Source organism: Cupressus sempervirens, chromosome 3 (genome assembly GCF_028749045.1).
Source record: "Cupressus sempervirens isolate cs-2001-9-10 chromosome 3, ASM2874904v1, whole genome shotgun sequence".
NCBI lineage: Eukaryota > Viridiplantae > Streptophyta > Pinopsida > Cupressales > Cupressaceae > Cupressus > Cupressus sempervirens.
Genome location: NC_143120.1, coordinates 1,016,320,432 through 1,016,339,032, shown reverse-complemented (window position 1 = coordinate 1,016,339,032; position 18,601 = coordinate 1,016,320,432). Strand labels below are relative to the sequence as shown.

General features: G+C 34.6%; 1 protein-coding gene across 11 annotated transcripts in view; it reads right to left on the bottom strand.

Moving 5' to 3' along the window:
• Positions 1-228: 228 nt before the first annotated feature.
• The window catches only part of LOC149570210 (serine/arginine-rich splicing factor SR34A-like), a 66,285-nt gene continuing 47,912 nt past the window's right edge, over positions 229-18,601 (bottom strand). For 3 of the 11 annotated variants that reach the window (XM_089822845.1, XM_089822846.1, XM_089822847.1), the window contains 7 exons: positions 1,956-2,005; positions 1,799-1,855; positions 1,452-1,579; positions 1,270-1,365; positions 1,023-1,068; positions 837-908; positions 229-690 (listed from right to left, as the gene is read on the bottom strand). In XM_089822845.1, coding sequence (XP_089678971.1) covers positions 676-690; positions 837-908; positions 1,023-1,068; positions 1,270-1,365; positions 1,452-1,579; positions 1,799-1,855; positions 1,956-2,005 — 464 coding nt within the window. In that variant the 3' untranslated portion in view covers positions 229-675. The remainder of the gene's footprint in view (positions 691-836; positions 909-1,022; positions 1,069-1,269; positions 1,366-1,451; positions 1,580-1,798; positions 1,856-1,955; positions 2,006-18,601) is intronic. The other 8 variants (XM_089822848.1, XM_089822849.1, XM_089822850.1 and 5 more) reach the window with 3 other exon arrangements.

The window sequence follows — 18,601 nt, the reverse complement described above, 5'->3', positions numbered from 1 at the left end:
TATTTGTTACTAACCTGAATTGTTACTATGATATAGTACTGGCTATAACAAAAATATTAAACCCTTCCAATTTCCAACAGTGCAGAAAAGAACAAAGAACAGTCATTAAATTGCATTGGTATATTTCTCAACAGAAAAATAATGCTGCAATCTAGCAACAGATGAGCATAAACAAATTTCTGAACTATCCAAGCTAGTCCGAAACGGATTGTTAGACTAACTTATGAATTATCCTAAACAACACTTACACACTTCAGATGATTCATTTATAATTAAAGCATTTCGAATATCATATGCTTTCAAAATTCATTGCTGTCTCCAAAGAAAGAAAATCAGAATTGCAGGAAACAGCTGATGAAGCCCATTGCATAAAAAGAGCAGACATAAAGCCTCCAGAAAGTCTGCAACATAATCAGGCTTTACCATTCAAGCAAGAATATCAAATGAAAAGTTGACTCAGATTATAAGATACATAAAAAACAGCTGAGGCTTTTTTGGAAAATAAAGATCAAGCTTTCACACTTATAACCATATTGCCGCCGTTCTCCATTTCTCAGCTCAGCATGTAACTACCACATCTAAATCTCGTTGAGAGTAAATGCTTTCTTAAAATTATGAGGTGATAGTTCACTTTGATTTCCACAGCCCCTTGCTGTGAGGACCTACTTATTTTCTCTATTCAGCCTTTGGCTGCAACAAAAGATAGTCATAGAATTTTAACTATCAAAACACAGAAATCGGACATGTCTCTCAAACAGGAAGAAAAAGCCTGTACCTTGCTACATTACTCTGAAAGACTGGAGCAAATCTTAAGAAAAAAAGAGATGAACTAATACCGTTTGTGAATGAGAATGAGATGGACTGCGACTCCTGCTTAGACTCCAATTTCTATGGTTTCCACTTTGTGCCTGCAAAACAAGAAGGCCAGATATATTTGATGATCATGAACTTTACAAGTGTTAGATTATAAAGCAATAAAAAAAATAAACTATGTTGTGCAACAAAGACATGACAGTAGCCACCTTTCGCCGAGGTGTTCTGGATCTCGACCTGGACCTAGACTTAGATCTGCAAATGTATAAAACAAAAAAATTGCAAACTTTGAAGCAAGCAATAGATATATGCTGTGCTTAGTTCGGAAGCATAAAATATTTTCCTATTCCAACCCTGAGGACCAGTAACCATGACATAAAATACAAAAAGTTGAAACTGTATATACATATCAGAACGTTACAATAAAAGCCATTAGAAGCAAGTTTCGAGAAATACCTAGATGCTGATCTTGACCGCGAACTTGGTATTGAACCAGATCTCAATCGTGATCTTGGCATTGAACCTGATCTCGAACTGCTCTTCACAGACCTACTACAACATAAAGTAAATGGGTAAACTGAAATATAAAGCCCTCACCTACTTTGACCTACCATATTCCAATAGCATAAGAATTGAACCTGTTAACTTTTCGCCGGCTGACACTTGGACTTCGACTTGGGGATCGACTGCGGCTGTGGCTGTGGCTGCGAGAAAAACTTCGGCTACGACTCCGGGAAACACTTCTTTTTGAGGCATACTCTTTGACCTGATCAAAATTATGCATGATATTTTTAATATTTCTCGAAATGTGTGCACTAAGAGAAATATTCTACTGTAATAAAATGGAAAAGCACATGCTTCAAAATACATGAAACATCTGGAAATGACATGACAGAAAGGTGCTACCTTACATCAAACTTCACAATATGTACAATATGTCAAAATTCAAATATTCAAATATTATGAATGATAATATATCACCTACCCGTATATATGATCGAGAAAAAGGGTTCTTGAACTCTGAATCATCTAGTTTCCTGATCTGAGAATAAACATAAAGAACTTAAGATCAAAGGAACAGTATAAAATTTTACCAACATCAAGTTGAATATGAATCAAGAAGACAAGAATTATGCACATACTGCATATTTCATGTCATCGTAGTTAGTATAGTCAACAACTCCAGTTGTGCCTGCAAATTCAGAATAAGGGAACAGGGAGCCAAAGTTACACAGGTTTTAGCAGCCTAATAGTTGAGAAAAAATTAAGTCATAAATATAACTGCAAATGTACTTGAAAAAAATATCATACTGCCAAACCAAAAGGATAGCTGAGTGTCACTCTAAATATTTCATTTTTTTAAACCTTAAACCATTTAGTATGAAACAAGAGTGAATGTAACTGCGACCAAATGACATAATGCAGCTCCCAGCACCTAGTAAGGTCAGTTAGTATCAAAGAATGTAACTTCAAACAAAGAAGTGGGCTAAGGCTAGTGGCATTAAACAATCAATCTAGCATAAAATATTTCAAATTAATAGAGTTAGGTTGCCGATATTGCACAAGAATGAGGAATAGAGTACAAAATGAACCAAATGGTTACTTCATATAAGATGCAGCCCACCTAAAGCTAGGTATGCCAGTATAATATGCAAATAGTTTTCAACTATCTTTATAAAAATGCGCATAATTATGAACCGAGAACCTAAATACTTACCTTTACCATGTCAGAGTGCCTGTCAAGCTAATGAATTCTCCTACTCAAGCTTCCTAGGGGTCACAAATTTCAAGATGAAAACACATTAGATACAATCTCTTAATTAAGGGCTTAGAAGTTGAAATGTATCATTGGTTGATGAAAACATTATGGACAAATGGGAACACAAAAAACCAGACAAAGGGACAGATAAATAGAATAAGAATACTTCTATGGACTTGTGGACCTGTGCAAAACAGCAATACAACAAAGTAATCATTTCTGTGAAAGTATTTTATATAATTATAGTTTTGCATGTACCCTCAAGTTATTTTTTTGTTTTGGTACCTGTGGGAGCAGGATACAACTCTTTTAGTCAAATGAATAACCTACACTTCAGCCCTGTCAGACTTATAGCCCCTTTCGTCAAATGAATAACCTACACTTCTTAAAGATAGAAATCAGAGATACAAGATGCGTGCATAATCTTGTAAATAGTATCAGAGACTATCATCAACCAGTGCTTCTTCAGGTTTCAGGATTAAGGTTTGAGGATGGCCAAAGAATCCACACTGTGGGAATAGCATCTGGACGGCTATTAAAACAATAAGTTAAATTAACTAGCGATTTTTAAAATATTTATTATCAATAACTCAAAATACCTAAGAATAGTATAAACATACCAAAAGATGCAGAAACTCTGCACAGTGCAAAACCAATTCACTGATTCCATTTTACGTCAATTTACTATTGTTTTCCACTATGGTTCCTGTTGCTGTGACTGCGTCTTATCCTATGGCGGCTTCTCCAGATGTTCCTGTTAAGCATGATCTCAACAAATACTAGGCTAGAAGGCTTTTGCTGATCACACAGGCTTCCCGTGACACCATTTTTGGTTAAATTGATAGACGGTCAGTCCATGGTAGATCTGGTTTCACCCAACCAATCATATTTCAGCTCAGGGGAGACCTCTCTGCTCCTTCAAAAAAGAAAGGTAATGTTCCCCGACTGCAGTTGCTTCAGCTTTGAAGACAGAGACTATTTGCATGCATGTTCAATCAATGAAGGGCCCCTTCTCTATTGGATCTTCTGCAGTTGGAGATGTTACAGTTTGTGTCATGCAATCAGGTGAGATCGTGTATGATATGGAAGGTGGGTTGACCTTTTGCAGAATGGGATTCTACTTGTTCAGACCAGACATGAATGTGTAAATCTGTGAAGATTCTGATGCTGGTCATGAACCCAGAGATTGTAGATAATATGTAGATTTGAAACTATATAGCTAAGTTTAGTGTACATACAAGAATGGGTTGTAACACTTGGATTTCTCAATCCCTGTGCTCAGGGATTTCTTATTGTGGTGTGTGTCAAAGCAGAAGACCAGATGGTTTTTCCAAAATGTGTCTGAAGCTGTGGTTCCCAGATTTTATTCCCTCCTTTAATACATTCTCTTTGGGATCAAATTAGGTTCACTTGCTGAAACTGCCTTGACAGTTTTGGCATTCCTCCAGTTTATTAAAAAGGGTAAATTATTTGGGTAAATTTATATCTATTGCTCATAAGACTAGTTGGTTATCCCTCTCTACCATTGCCAAGATTCATGTTGAGATGGATATTCTTGGTGGTCTACCAAAGGAAAATTGGGTTAAAGAGGCAAATCACGTATGGAGACAACCTTTGGATTATGAGTGGATTGCTTTCAAATTTAAGTCATGAAGCTGGCACAATTAAAAGAGCTAAGGGCTGTTCAAAAGCTTCTAGGTTTTCTCCTTCAAATTGTGTGCTCCCTTATACAGGTTTATTCCCCTTTAGGGTCATTTTTTTTATAGTAGGAGGCAGTGCGTTTATTCCAACTTCAGATTTTGGGCTTCCTGAGGAAATTTGGGATTTAGAATGGCTTTCTGAATATTTGGCACTAGATTTATCATGTTGTCCTTATACTTCTTTTAGATCGGATTTCTTCATCCAGGATCTTTCTTGCATTGATGTCTCTTGGTCACTTCTCTCCAGACTGTATTTTAGATCTGGAGAAAAAAATTTCATGCTTCGTCAACTTTCATTCATTCCTTGCAGTTTCTTGCTTGTGTGTACATGAGCTAGGTAGATGGATTTTGAACTCTTGGAAAAAAATCCTAAACATAGACAAATTCACGCCCATGGGTGCAAATTAGACAAGGAGTCAGATTCTTGGCCTTTGATGAAATCCACGAGCTTGTAGGATTTGTGCTATTAGCGTGCTTAAGGCATGGAGACAAATTTTCCTTGGAAGAATCCCTTGAGTTTGAATTAAGCGTACTTAAGGCATGGACAATGATTTTCCTTGGAAGAATTCCTTGAGTTCCATTCCTTGGGCTTGAATTAGGCATGGAGGAGAAGTTTTCCAACAACCATAGTTTATCTTTCCTTTTTCTCTTGAGCACATTTGATACATGGAGGAATTTAGAATTTTGGATAGTTATGAATAGATTCAAATATCAGCGAGTCTCTAACCCAATATAAAGGAAGAGTCATTGCAGAGTATTTACACACCCGAACCAAGCAATATACTGGACATGCTTTACCCAACTCAAAGAAGGAAACTACACTTTGTAGTCACATCCAAATACAAGCCTACTATATGAAAAATCTTGCCCAGAACTCATGCAAGATGAATATTTTGGTATGACCCCTACCCCTTGAATATTGTAGGTATGAAATAGACAACTATACATGTACTAATCTGGAACCTTTGGATTGGCTAGTGGTGCATTCTTCCAGGAGATTGGTTGCCAATCATCATAGATATTACTATCGCACCGTAGCTGTTGTAATTCTGAAATTGAATATTATTAGAATCTAAAATAATACAAAATGCACCCTTAACACCTTTCACAACATGCTTCTCGTTCAAGATTGATATACACAGTAACTGTTGAAGCAATGATGAGTGTTTTCCGTTAACTGCCTTCTGTAACAGACCCGCTATTCAGAATAGCACTCATAGCTGCACCCTGTTTACTCATACATTGAAGTTCTATGATGCGGAATGGGTCCTGATGGACATATAGGTGAGAACAGTCCCTTAGTACCTAACATGGGTAAATATAGATATAACGCACTGCCTCCCACAATGGCAATGATGGAATCCAACATACTTTATTCATAAACACATTTCAAAGGAAATAGTTGCCTCAATAATACTTCCAATGAGAAAATGAGAGCACCGACCTAGACCCATGCCCCTCAAATATTGTAGGTATGAAATATTCAAATATACATGTACTGATCTGGAACCTTTGAATTGGCTAGTGGTGCATTCTTCCAAGAAATTGATGCTGTTGTAATTCTAAAATTGCCTAATATTAGAATTTGGAATAGTATAAAATACACCCTTGACACCTTTCACGGCAAGCTTGGTGTTCAAGATTGATATACACAGTAATTGTTCAAGGTTGAAGCAATGAAGAATTGTTTTCCGTTAACTGCCTCCTGTAATAAACCCACTATCTAAAATAGTACGCATCACTGCACCCTATTTACTCAGCAATTGAAGCTCTATGATGTAGAAAATGTCTTAATGAACATATAGGTGAGAACACTCCCTTACTACCTAACACTGGCAAATATAGATAGCATGCATTGCCTCCCACAATGGAAATGATGGAACCCCGATATATTTTATTCATAAGCCCATTCAAAGGACATAGTTGCCTCAATAATACTTTCAATGAGAAAATGAGAGCATTGAACCAGAAATATTCAGCTTGATAGTATTCTAGAATATACTTTACTGCAATAATATCTAAGTTGGCATATTGTCTATAGGGATGTTTTCCCGTGCCTTCCAAAGATCAAAGCATCCTGAAATGAATTGTGACCGTTACATTCAAACACCCATTATCAGAATGAATTGGCTTGAGAATTCTTTCTTGACTCACGCAATGAAAATAGAATCAAAGGGCAATCGTAAAGTATCGATTGATCTTTCACCACTGGCAATGATGTTCCATTAAACTTCCACAACAAAGATGTCATACAATTTCTTTAATATTTTGTCCCTCCTGAGCACATTGAATATTACAAGACAAATATAAATTGAATATTTTTTTATCGCATCAATACAACAGACAATCCAAATGAAGATGCAAACCTTGTAATATTCCGAATTTTTTTTACACCAAAAATATCAAGTTACTCCAAATACTCTGAAATATGTGACAATTGATGTCCAATGTTAATGATATATATAAACAAAGAACATAATGCATTATTGATTTCAAAATTAGTGCCTTCTAAACACTAGAGGCCTCTGATATTCTTTGGTTTCTAATTATTGTGAAAAAACTAATGATTTCTTGTTGAAGAACTTGATTGATTCTTCAAAACTCCTATATTTAGCTTAGATCTTGCACAGACAAAACTGATCTTCAAAGGTTTCTCTAAACTCTACCTTGATCTGATACCATATTGGAGTTTTAATACCGGAAATGAAAATAAACAGCAAAACAAAATAATGCACAATAAACCTAGCCATAAATATACCTATATATATCATAGTTACACCACCCTAGGGCACGGAGGGACAACAGAATAGGGGCGACAAGTTTTTGGGATTGGAGGACAGAGGAGCCTTACCTTGGAGATGGTGGGGGGATGGCAGGGGTTGTATGTACTATACATATGGTACTTAAAATGCTAGTTATGAAAAGATGTACTACAATATAAGATATAATGATGTAAAAGAGTAAATACTTGAACATTAGATTGAATACGAACATTGAACATTATACTTAAATAGTCGAATCAGCAAATAGTCAATACTGAGACATCCCCCATCCTTAGCGGAGGTGGTGAAATTTGGTGGCACGGCTAGGGAAAGGGAATGGAATCCCCAAGTCCCTGGTGTGCCCCATCTCTACAATGTGGGCCAAAAAGGAGGGGGACGCGTCCTCATGTTACTATGATATATAAACAGATATCAATCTATATGTGTGTGAATTCTTTCTAGAAGTATATAAACTTGTCTTGACCCTTCATCGTCTTGACTCTTAAATGTCTTGTCCCTTCAAAGTGAAGACCCTTTGCTATCTTCAATAAAAATAGATTATTTATATTTTTTAAATTTAGAAAAGAAAAATAACTTTCAATGCTATAACATCAACAATTTGCTCCAAGTGTTGTTTTTCAAACTAGCCTTGGACTGAAGCAAGGATTGCAGTGTGATAAAATTTGTTGCAAATCGGGTGACCCCTAGATGAGTCAACTGTTTTTTATTTGTGAAATTCCTCATAAGATTGAGGATCCAAGTAAGATTATATACAAATATACAAATAATCCATCATGAGGTCAATGTAATAAGTAACACCAGGGGTCCAAAACAAGTGGGGGTGCTTCTCCATAAGAAGTTTACCTACAACAGCATAATTTTTTGTATTACTCTCAAAGATACTCAAAAAAATTGTATTCCCCAAAGCATTGATCGATTTCAAAAGAACTGTGGCACATGAGGGAAAAAAACAATTTAGTAAAATCATAATTTAAAAATGTACTCATTGAATCAATAGTTTACTGCTAGTAAGTACAAGTTCTACAATTACCTTATGAGGAGACAAGAAAATTCAGCAGTATTCAACTCCTATCGGTCCAAACATCAATGATGATGGCACAACCCCTTCCTCTTCCATACCTAATGCTCCTCACCAATTCCAATTTTTACATCAACAACCTTTTGGGTAAAATTAGGACCCTTTAGCTCCTCATAATTAGGGGCTTTAAACCCCCTACCACAAATAGTAACATTTATTGCAATTTGCCAATAAGGGGACCTAAAACAAATTAAATAAACAAAATAAGTACACTATTAAGTTTTGTTTTCAACTTAAAAAATTAATAGAATCAATGTGGCAAATTATTGAGTCTTAAAAGCAAAAAAATCAAGACGAAGAAATTAAAATAATAAGTACCTTGCTGCAGTAAATGGAAGGTGGTTGTAGTATTAAAAATCTTTGAGTGTCATTTTTGCAGCCTCATGCTTCTTCTTCCAACTCATTCTCTCAAGCATTGGTTGGGCACCTAGTGTTGTGGGTGGAACAAAAATGGAATCTAGTGTGCATTTCTTCTTATTAATCCTCGGCCGAATGGTCACACTCGCAATATCACTACTAGATGGAGGTAATGGAAAATGTAGACTTGAAGAGGCCTCTCCACCAAAGTTTGTCATATCTTCCTGTTGCTTGTTACTTAATTCTTATTTCTCTTTGTATTCCTCACAATAAGCTTGCATTTAGCATATAACATCATGGGGTGCTCCTCTACATTTATTAGCATCATACATTGTGCATGGTGATATTTCAATCAGTTACTACCTCCCCCACTATTTTTAACACCACAATGCCAACATATAACTACTACTTTTTTTTATCCGAGGATGGCATGTTTCCAAGCCTTGTCCTTTCCTAGACGAACAAGGTTTGTATTTGGGTTGAATAGTGGCTTCTATAAATAAAAAAATAACCATGTACAATAAAGAAAATAAAACACCAGACTTCTTACTTTTCAACTTTTTCATCAACATAAAATGGAACAAAAACAAGCATAAACAAAATGGAAATATGAAAAAATCCAGCTCAAATTTGTAGATGCCTCCTCGAAATGCTTCTTTTACCTCCTCTCAATGTGTGATTGCAAGCTACAAATTTGTAGATGCCTCCTCGAAATGCTTCTTTTACCTCCTCTCAATGTGTGAATGGAAGCTACAAATTTGCACAAACAATCAAGTGTGTGTGTGTGTGTGTGTGTGTGTGTGTGTGTGTGTGTGTGTGTGTGTGCGCGAGCAAATCTAACTGCTGATCTATTTTCTAAAACTCTTGTGTGTGTGTGTGTGTGTGTGTGTGTGTGTGAGCTAATCTAACTGCTGATCTATTTTCTAAAACTCTTGTGTGTGTGTGTGTGTGAGCCAATCTGACTGCTGATCTATTTTCTAAAACTCTTGTGTGTGTGTGTGTGTGTGTGTGTGAGCCAATCTAACTGCTGATCTATTTTCTAAAACTCTTGTGTGTGTGTGTGTGTGTGAGCCAATCTAACTGCTGATCTATTTTCTAAAACTCTTTTGTGTGTGTGTGTCTGTGTGTGTGTGTCTGTGTGTGTGTGAGAGCCAATCTAACTGCTGATCTATTTTCTAAAACTCCAATATTCTTCTCTCAATCTTTTTTTCTCTCTTCTTTGTGCTTGCAAATGATGGAATGACCTTTTTAGGTCTTAGAGAAGGCAAATAAGAAAGAAAAATAGTCAATAAAAACAATTTAAAGACGAATTTTTTGCTTTATGGTCTGACAGGTCACAGCAGAGTCCAGCTCACAGAATTTGGCGAGTCAGCAGAGCTGGCTGAATTCGGTCGAATCTGAGCCTAGAGCCAAAAAAGCCTCTAGAGCCCACACCCAGCTTGGGGTTCGCAGTCTTGTATTACTACCTCAAATGATAAAATCAAAGACCAATACATATATGTGGATGAAATGAATTGATTTCATCAAAGAAAAACTTGAGGAAAGTCCAACATGTCATGGACAGTAAAGTTATGACCTGGTCTAAAAACTCTTCACTTAAGAAATCAAAGTTAATTGGTCAAAGAAAGGGATACTTGTACAAATTAAATACAAAATCTTGTTAACCTATTCAAGCCTTAATTCATGAAGCTGCTGATATAAACAAAATATGGCACAAAAGGTTAGCACATCTAAATTTCAAAACCTTATCAACTATGGAAAAGATGGTAACTGATTTACCTAAGTTGAATAAAGATCATTGAAACATATGCAAAGAATGCGCTCTCGGTAAGAACACCAAAAGTACATTTCATGATAGCATTAGAAAAACTAACAATGTTTTCGAATTAATCCACTTAGATTTATGTGGACCTATGTACTATATAATTTTTATAGATAACTTCTCTAGGAAAGCTTGGATTTACTTCTTAAAACATAAAGAATCAAAAGAAATCCTTAAGAGATTTAAAGAATCCAAAAGCTTAACTAATAACTTATCAACACACAAAATTAAAACTCTTAGGACTGATAATGGAGGGGAATATACTTCAGATTTGTTTAAAGAGTTCTGTAAAGAAGCAAGAATTAAGAGGGAGTATACCGTTCCTTATAACCCATAACAAAAGGGGGTAGCAATAAAGAAGGATAGAACAATTATAGAAGCAACAAGAGCTATGGCATTTGATCAAAATTTAGAATATTATATTTGGGCAAAAGCCTCTTGTACTGATGTCTGTCTATATTCAAAATAGAAGTCCTCACTCCTACCTTAGAGATAAAACTCCTAAAGAAGTCTTTGCTAAGGTTAAACCTAATGTAAGTCATCTTAGGATTTTTAGTCGCCCAATATATATACATGTTCCAAAAGAAAAGAAAACTAAATTGGAACCCACCGCAAAGAAAGGTATTTTTGTCGAGTATAGTGAAACATCTAAAGCATATAAGATTTTCATACCTGGTCAGAAAAACATTGTAATTAGTAGAGATGTAATATTTGAAGATTTAGCATTCAAAAGAGCCCTAAGTTCAGGAGATCCCTCTCCCTTACCTAGTTTTGAAGAAAATATTGAATCTGAGTTTCAGCGGGAGAACATTGAAGTAATTGAAGATGAAATTCAAAATCTTAATCTTGAGGAAAAAATCCAAAGAAAAGACCACTTTGGGCCATTAAGACAGTAGAGGAAGCACGAGACTTCGTTGCACCATCTGGAACCTTCAAAGAAAGCAAAAGACCTAAAAGATTTTCTAGTTATGCAGCAAACATGAGTGACTTATCTAAATCAGAACCAACCAATGTTTCAGATGCTATTAAACATACAGCTTGGAAGGATGCTATGACGGAAGAATACCAATCCATTATTAAGAATGATGTTTGGGAAATTGTTCCAAGACCTAAAGGAAAATCTGTTGTTTCTTTTAAGTGGATATTTAAAATCAAGCATGTTGTTAACGGTAGCATTGAAAAATATAATGTCAGATTCATCGCTAGGGGATTCTCTCAAAAAGAGGGAATTGATTATGAAGAAACCTTTTCTCCTGTTGCCAAATACACCTCTGTAAGGAGCAGTCCTAGCTATTGCAGCATTGAAGGAATGGAAAGTACATCAGATGGATGTAAAAACAACATTTCTAAATAGAAAAATTACAAAAGAGGTATATTTGGAGCAACCTGAGAGATTTGAAACTCATAACCCTAAAGTATTTGTTTGCAAGCTCAAGAAAGCTCTCTATGGGCTTAAACACGGTCCAAGGGCCTAGTATGAAAAAATTGATAAGTATCTCACCACTTTAGGATTCTCAAAGAATGAAGCTGATCCAAATCTATATTATAAAAAGTATAAGGATGATAAGATAATATTGATACTATATGTTGATGATTTACCAATAACATCTAATGATCATCTTATAGATCAATGCAAGAAAGATAAAATTAGAGAATTTGAAATGAAAGATTTAGGACTCCTTCGTTACTTCCTAGTACTGAAAGTATGGCAGAATTCTAACACCATCATACTTAATCAAGGGAAGTATACATTAGACATCTTGAAGAGATTTGGAATGTGGAACTGTGGACCTATGTCTTCTCCAATGGAGACTAATCTACACAAACTTAAGGAAGCAACTGCAGAATCACCCTCCATAGATTCTACTCTCTACAAACAGATGATTGGATCTCTTATGTACTTGGTAAATACAAGACCTAATATTTGCCGTGTTGTTAATGCCTTAAGTGAGTTTATGTGTGAGCTAAAGGAGATTCGCCTAGTTGCGGTCAAACACATTATGAGATACTTACAAGGCACTCTTAACCTTGGGCTCAAGTATGAGAAAGTTGACTTTGACTTACATGGGTACACAGACATAGATTGGGCTGGAAGTGTTACTGATAGGAAAAGTACTTCAAAATGTTGTTTCAATTTAGGTTCTACAATGATATCTTGGATATGCAGATCCACAGAAGCTGAATACATTGCCGCAGCAATGGCCTCTCAGGAAGCAATTTGGCTCAGAAAGTTACTTGTGGTATAATTTAGTCAACCCATGAATCCTACTATTATTCATTGCGATAATCAGAGTTCCATCAAGCTTTCTGTGAATCCAAGTCTTTTATGATAGGTCCAAGCATATTGAAATTCCTTACCATTATGTAAGAGATATGATAGACAGGAATACTGTAAAATTATAATACATTTCCACTACAGATCAGACAGCAGATATTCTTACCAAACCTCTCTCTCGAGTGAAGATAGATCACTTCAAGAAAAGACTTGGTAAGGTTGAATTATAATACATTTGTATTCTTTAAATTATTAATAAAATAATTTTTATTATCAGGCTATTGACTGTTATGGACTTCACCATTTGTATTCATTATCTAAGAGGTGACAATCTCTGAGATAATGAACATTTGTATAAAAGACATTATGAGAGATGACAATCTCTTAGATAATGTGTTGACCAATAGAGAACTACTGTTAGATCTAGATGAGTTTAAGATCATATTGTGATGTAGACATTTCTATGTCTATGAGTCACAATTTGGATAAATGAAGAATTTAATCATTCTCCGTATTTTATCCTGTGCTCTGGTAGATCTTAACTTAGGATCATGTTGTGATACAGGACTACCAGTACCTATGCGTCACTACTTGGATAAATGAAGAATTTAATCATTCTCTAGATTTTATCCTATATAATGTATTCTTTGCAATACTATTATCACTAGTATCAATGATAAGTCATATCACAAATATAGTAATATGACACGGGATCATGTGTTCGATGATACCACATGCTTAGAAGATTCAGACAGATATAGAATATCAATCTATGCTTACCCATCGTAATTGATGATGCTAGATATGTTATCTCTCCGTATGATTATCAAGTTAAGAGGGAGTGTTAAATCTATAACTTCAATCTCATACTAATCTGATTGTACAAATCATACAAAGCTAATCATGCATGGAATGCCTTACTAATGAAGGCCTATATATAATTGTTCCTTGTTTAGGCATGATCACCGTCTCCTTTGGGATAATAGTATTTGAGTATGAACTTAACTAATCTTAGTTAGTTTGATTACAAAAGCTATTCCTTGTTTGACGCCAATTATGAGAAAACAATTCAGGGCAGGGCCGACCTAGATAGGGTCATGTCCCTTCAAGGGACATGCCCTTTGGTTGCCTTATTTATATAGGGTATGTTTGTAGATAAAGGACACAAGAATAAAAAATGGTCTGCTCCTTTAATAATACTGCCCTAGACCAATACTTGCAGAGATCAAACATTTCCAGAATAATATTTATATTATTGGTATCACTTCTTACAAGTTTGAATCATAAAAGATAATCTTCAGCAAGCAACAAAGAAGAAGGTATTATCTCAATCTGATTTATAGCAGAATTTGCAGAAACATTATAAGAATATTGTTAGTATTTTATCTTGCATATATTCAGGCTATGCTCTATGTGGGAGCAGCATAATTGCATTTTATGTGCATTGAGATTAAACTATGATTTTTGTATGGGTGTATCGTGACTCAAGAAGCAATAATTTGTTGATCATATTGGCTTTGATCATAGAGTGCTCACTGAATGTTTAACACAACAATAAAGGGTAGATATTTTATAATTGGTACGATAAACTGAATAAAGGAATTATCTTTTTGTGGGTTGTGTTGTTTCCCTTAGTGAGGAGGGTTTTTCCCGTTATTCTTGTGTTATTTGTTATTTTTTAAACAAAATATTGCATTACAATTGTTATAGTCTTATATTTTTGGTTCCCAAGTCTAACAGCCCAAACCAAGAAATCGCACAATCAAAACCCTCGACTAGGCTCACGGTTTTCAGAAAAAACCTTCAAAGATGAATCACAAAATTCTTATAAAATACCTCCCACGATTTTTATTTAAAAATTTTGAAAAATAAATCTTTGGAATAATTGCCAGATCATAAGAGGCTTGAATTTTTCATTTAAAAAAATTGCTGAATTTTATGAAAACCCTTCAACCCGCTTCGATACCATATTATGGTAAATTGATTACGTTGTGGTTCTTTAACAAAGGATATGAAAGCTCCTTATAAAAATTTGCAAAGATGATTTTTCTAAAAGAAACAATTCTGAACTAAAGACATAAAATAGAAACTACTTGATAAACTAAAGACTAACTAAGATGATGATTAAAGAAACATTATGATATTCTAATACATATGAATTCCATATGACCTATATAAAGATGCTAAAGTAACAATTCCCATTTCAAAGCATTCTTCAAATCCTAAAAAGAGAACTTTTAGGATAGATTTGTTAATGTATAGCATCAGTCGAAGTAATGATGCTCATCTAATATGTATACAGATCTGTGTTTCAAATTCTCAAATAAATGATTAATATTGTTTCCTCTGTGTGTGTGTGTGTGTGTGTGTGTGTGTGTTTGAATTAACATACGTGTGATACCATTATCAGCAGACAAGCTATATTTTATCAGCAATCTATATTTGTATTGGCATGTTAACACTGTGTGATTTATCGGGTGCCATGATTATGTGTTACCAATAGCAATTATTTTAACCAACGGTTGTTATCATGCCACCGTAGAGGCATGACTCTTCGTGGCCAAAGGCCACATAGAGTCATGACTCTCCGCCTTTATACATATAGGTAGGTAGATTGCTGAGGAAAGATATCAATACACGACATCTCAGACCCAGAGATCTATATATCAATCATCACAAATACTTTCCAATCCATTTTCTTCTAAACTCTAATCTGCAGGAGCATTATCATATTATCAGCAATATACAGAAGGAGATACTTAAAATAAGCAATACAAAGATCATCATTATTTGAAGAACAACTCTGCACTACTGTGATTCAAGTAAGAGTATCTATTGTTCCATATTTATTATAATTGTTTTATCTATCAGAGGTCCACAAAATCTAACATGGTATCAGAGCCATACTGATAAAAAAAGCTATTACTCTATTAAAAACTAAAATCTCAAATTTTTTCAAAAGCTAAATTATATTATCAAAATGGTGAATCATGTGAGACTAGAAGATAGACTTGAAGGTACATCTAATTTCTCATCATGGAAAATTAAAGTAATGATAATATTAAGGGAAATGGAATTAGAGGAATATATTGAGTCAAACATATCCATGCATGAAAATGAACCAGAGAAAGTAACATGGAAAAGACATAATGATAAAGCAATGAAAATCATAATAGATTTTGTAAAAGATCATACTCTTCCATCCATATCTAGTCTCAAAATTGCATTTGAGATGTTCTCCACTATTCGAAATACATTTGAAATCAACAATACTAGTAGAGTATTAACCCTAAAGCAAGATCTACTATATATAAAAATGAAAAATGGAGAATCCATAACTTCATACTTTCTAAAGATTTCTGCACTAAAAGATCAACTTGCAACAATGGAAAATCGAATTGATGACAAAGAACTTAGCATGATAGCACTAAGAGGTCTTCCTCTATCATGGGAAACGTTTATTCGAGGTTTAAGATCTCAACCCAAACTCCCTAAATTTGATTTATTAAAGAATGAATGTGCACAAGAAGAATCTAGGTTAGTCTCAAGAGGAATAAAGGCAAATCAAGAGGGAGAAATTCAAGCACTTCATATGAAATCAAACAAGAAAAGAAAATTCAAACACAACAAAAGGGAATCTAACAAATCATATAAGCAACATGATTTGTCCAAAGTTAGATGTTTTAAATGTGCTAGAATTGGTCACTCTCATAACTTCTGCCTTAAGAAGAAGAAAATTGAAACAGCCTTAGCAGAAATCAAAGAAGAGGGTGTAGAGAAAGAAGATAGAGAAAACTATGCTTTTTACTTAGCCCTTTCAAGTGAATTAAACTCAAACCACAACACTTGGATCATAGGCAGTGGAGCATCCAGGCACATCACCAATTTCAAAGACAAATTTGAAACTTTCTCTAAACAATCCTCAGAAGAAGTTACCATTGGAGATAACTCTACTCATCCTATCAAAGGAATTGGTTCCTGTTCAATTTACCTAAATTCAAGAATTACCCTACAACTCAAAAATGTTTTATATGTTCCAGGAATAAAGAGAAACCTAATCTCTATTTCTGGTCTTGTTGATCAAGGATTCAGAATCACATTCCAAGAGGACAAAGTTCTATCTTAGCCCAAGAACTCTAATATTAAGAAAGCCATTTCCATCGGATTTAGAGATGAAAGTCTTTATAAACTTTGTAATAATCAAAACCTAGCTCTTAATCATGAAACTTCAAATTCCACCAAAATTTGGAATAGGAGGCTAGGTTACCTTCACTATCGTGCATTGTCATCCATAAGAAAAACTGTAAAAGGTTTACCTAATCTCAAAACTGATCACTTAAGCATTTGCATAAGACGTGCATTATGCAAAAATACTAAACAATCATTTCCTAAAAGTGTTCACAAATCAAAATCCATTCTTGAACTGATTCACACTGATCTTTGCGGTCCTATGTCTATACCTTCTCTAACGGGTGCTACTTCTATGTAATTTTTAGTGATGATTACTCTAAAAGAACTTGGATCTATTTTCTAAAACAGAAAGAATCAGCTAAAGTTTTATCAAAATTCAAAGAGTTCAAAGCCTTAGTTGAAAATCAATCTGGACAGAAAATAAAAACTCTAAGGTCAAACAATGGAGGTGAATACATATCTGATATTTTTAAGAATTTCTACATTGTTATTGGGATTAAGAGAGAGTTTTTTGTACCTTATAATCCTCAATAGAATGGAGTTGTTAAACGTAAAAATAGATCAATTGTTGAATCTGCCAGAGCAATGATGCACGATCAAAACCTTCATACTTCCTTTTGGATTGAAGCATCTAACACAGCAATTAGTATAAGAGAACACCACTCCAAAAGAAGTATTCATAGGCATTAAACCTAATCTAAGCCATCTAAGAATATTTGGATGTCCAATTTATATCCACATTCCTAAAGAGAAAAGAACAAAACTAGAACCTTCCAAAAAGAAGGGGATACTTATTGGATATAGTGAAACAACAAAAGGATACAGGGTCTTCATTCCAGGTCAGAGAACAATTGAGATTAGCAGAGATGTGAAATTTGAGGAAGATATTGCTTTTAATATTTCTAAAAATAGTGATGAATCCATTACTGAATCTATTCCTGATAGTAGATGAAAATCAACAAGCAGAAATTGAGAGGGAGAATGATATTGAACCATCCTCTTCCACTATGTCTAATTATGAGAATTCTGAAAATGTCAACAATAAAAAAAGGCCACTTTGGGCTAGGAAAATGATAGAAGAAAATCAGGTTGAACCTAATGAAGTGATTCAAGAGAGCAAAAGAACAAGAAATCAATCGTGTTATGTTGCATTGATAACTAAACTTATAAAAACAAAACCTTCTAGTGTTAAAGAAGCATTTTCAAATCAGCCTTGAAAAGAAGCAATCATTAAAGAATATAACTCTATATAAAAAAATGATGTGTGGGATGTTGTATCAAGACCTAAGAACAAATTAGTTGTTTCTTCCAAATGGCTATTTAAAATTAAACATGCATCTAATGGCAGCATCGAAAAGTACAAAGCCACGTTTATAGGACAGGGTTTCTCACAGAAAGAAGGCATTGATTATGAAGAAATATTTGCTCCAATTGATAGATATACTTCAGTAGAAGTAATGATGCTCATCTAATACATATACAGATCTGCATTTCAGATTCTCAAATAAATGGTTATTATTGTTTCCTCTAAATGGTTATTATTGTTTCCTATATGTGTGTGTGTGTGTGTGTGTGTGTGTGTGTGTGTTTGAATTAACATATCTGTGATACCATTATCAACAGACAGGCTATATTCTATCGGCAGTCTATATTTGTATTGGCATGTTAATACTATGCAATTTATCAAGGGCCATGATTATGTGTTACTGATAGCAATTACTTTAACTAATGGTTGTTAGTCATACCATCGTAGAGGCATGACTCTTCGTGGCCAAAGGCCGTGGGCAAAGGCCACGTAGAGTCATGACTCTACGGGGGTCATG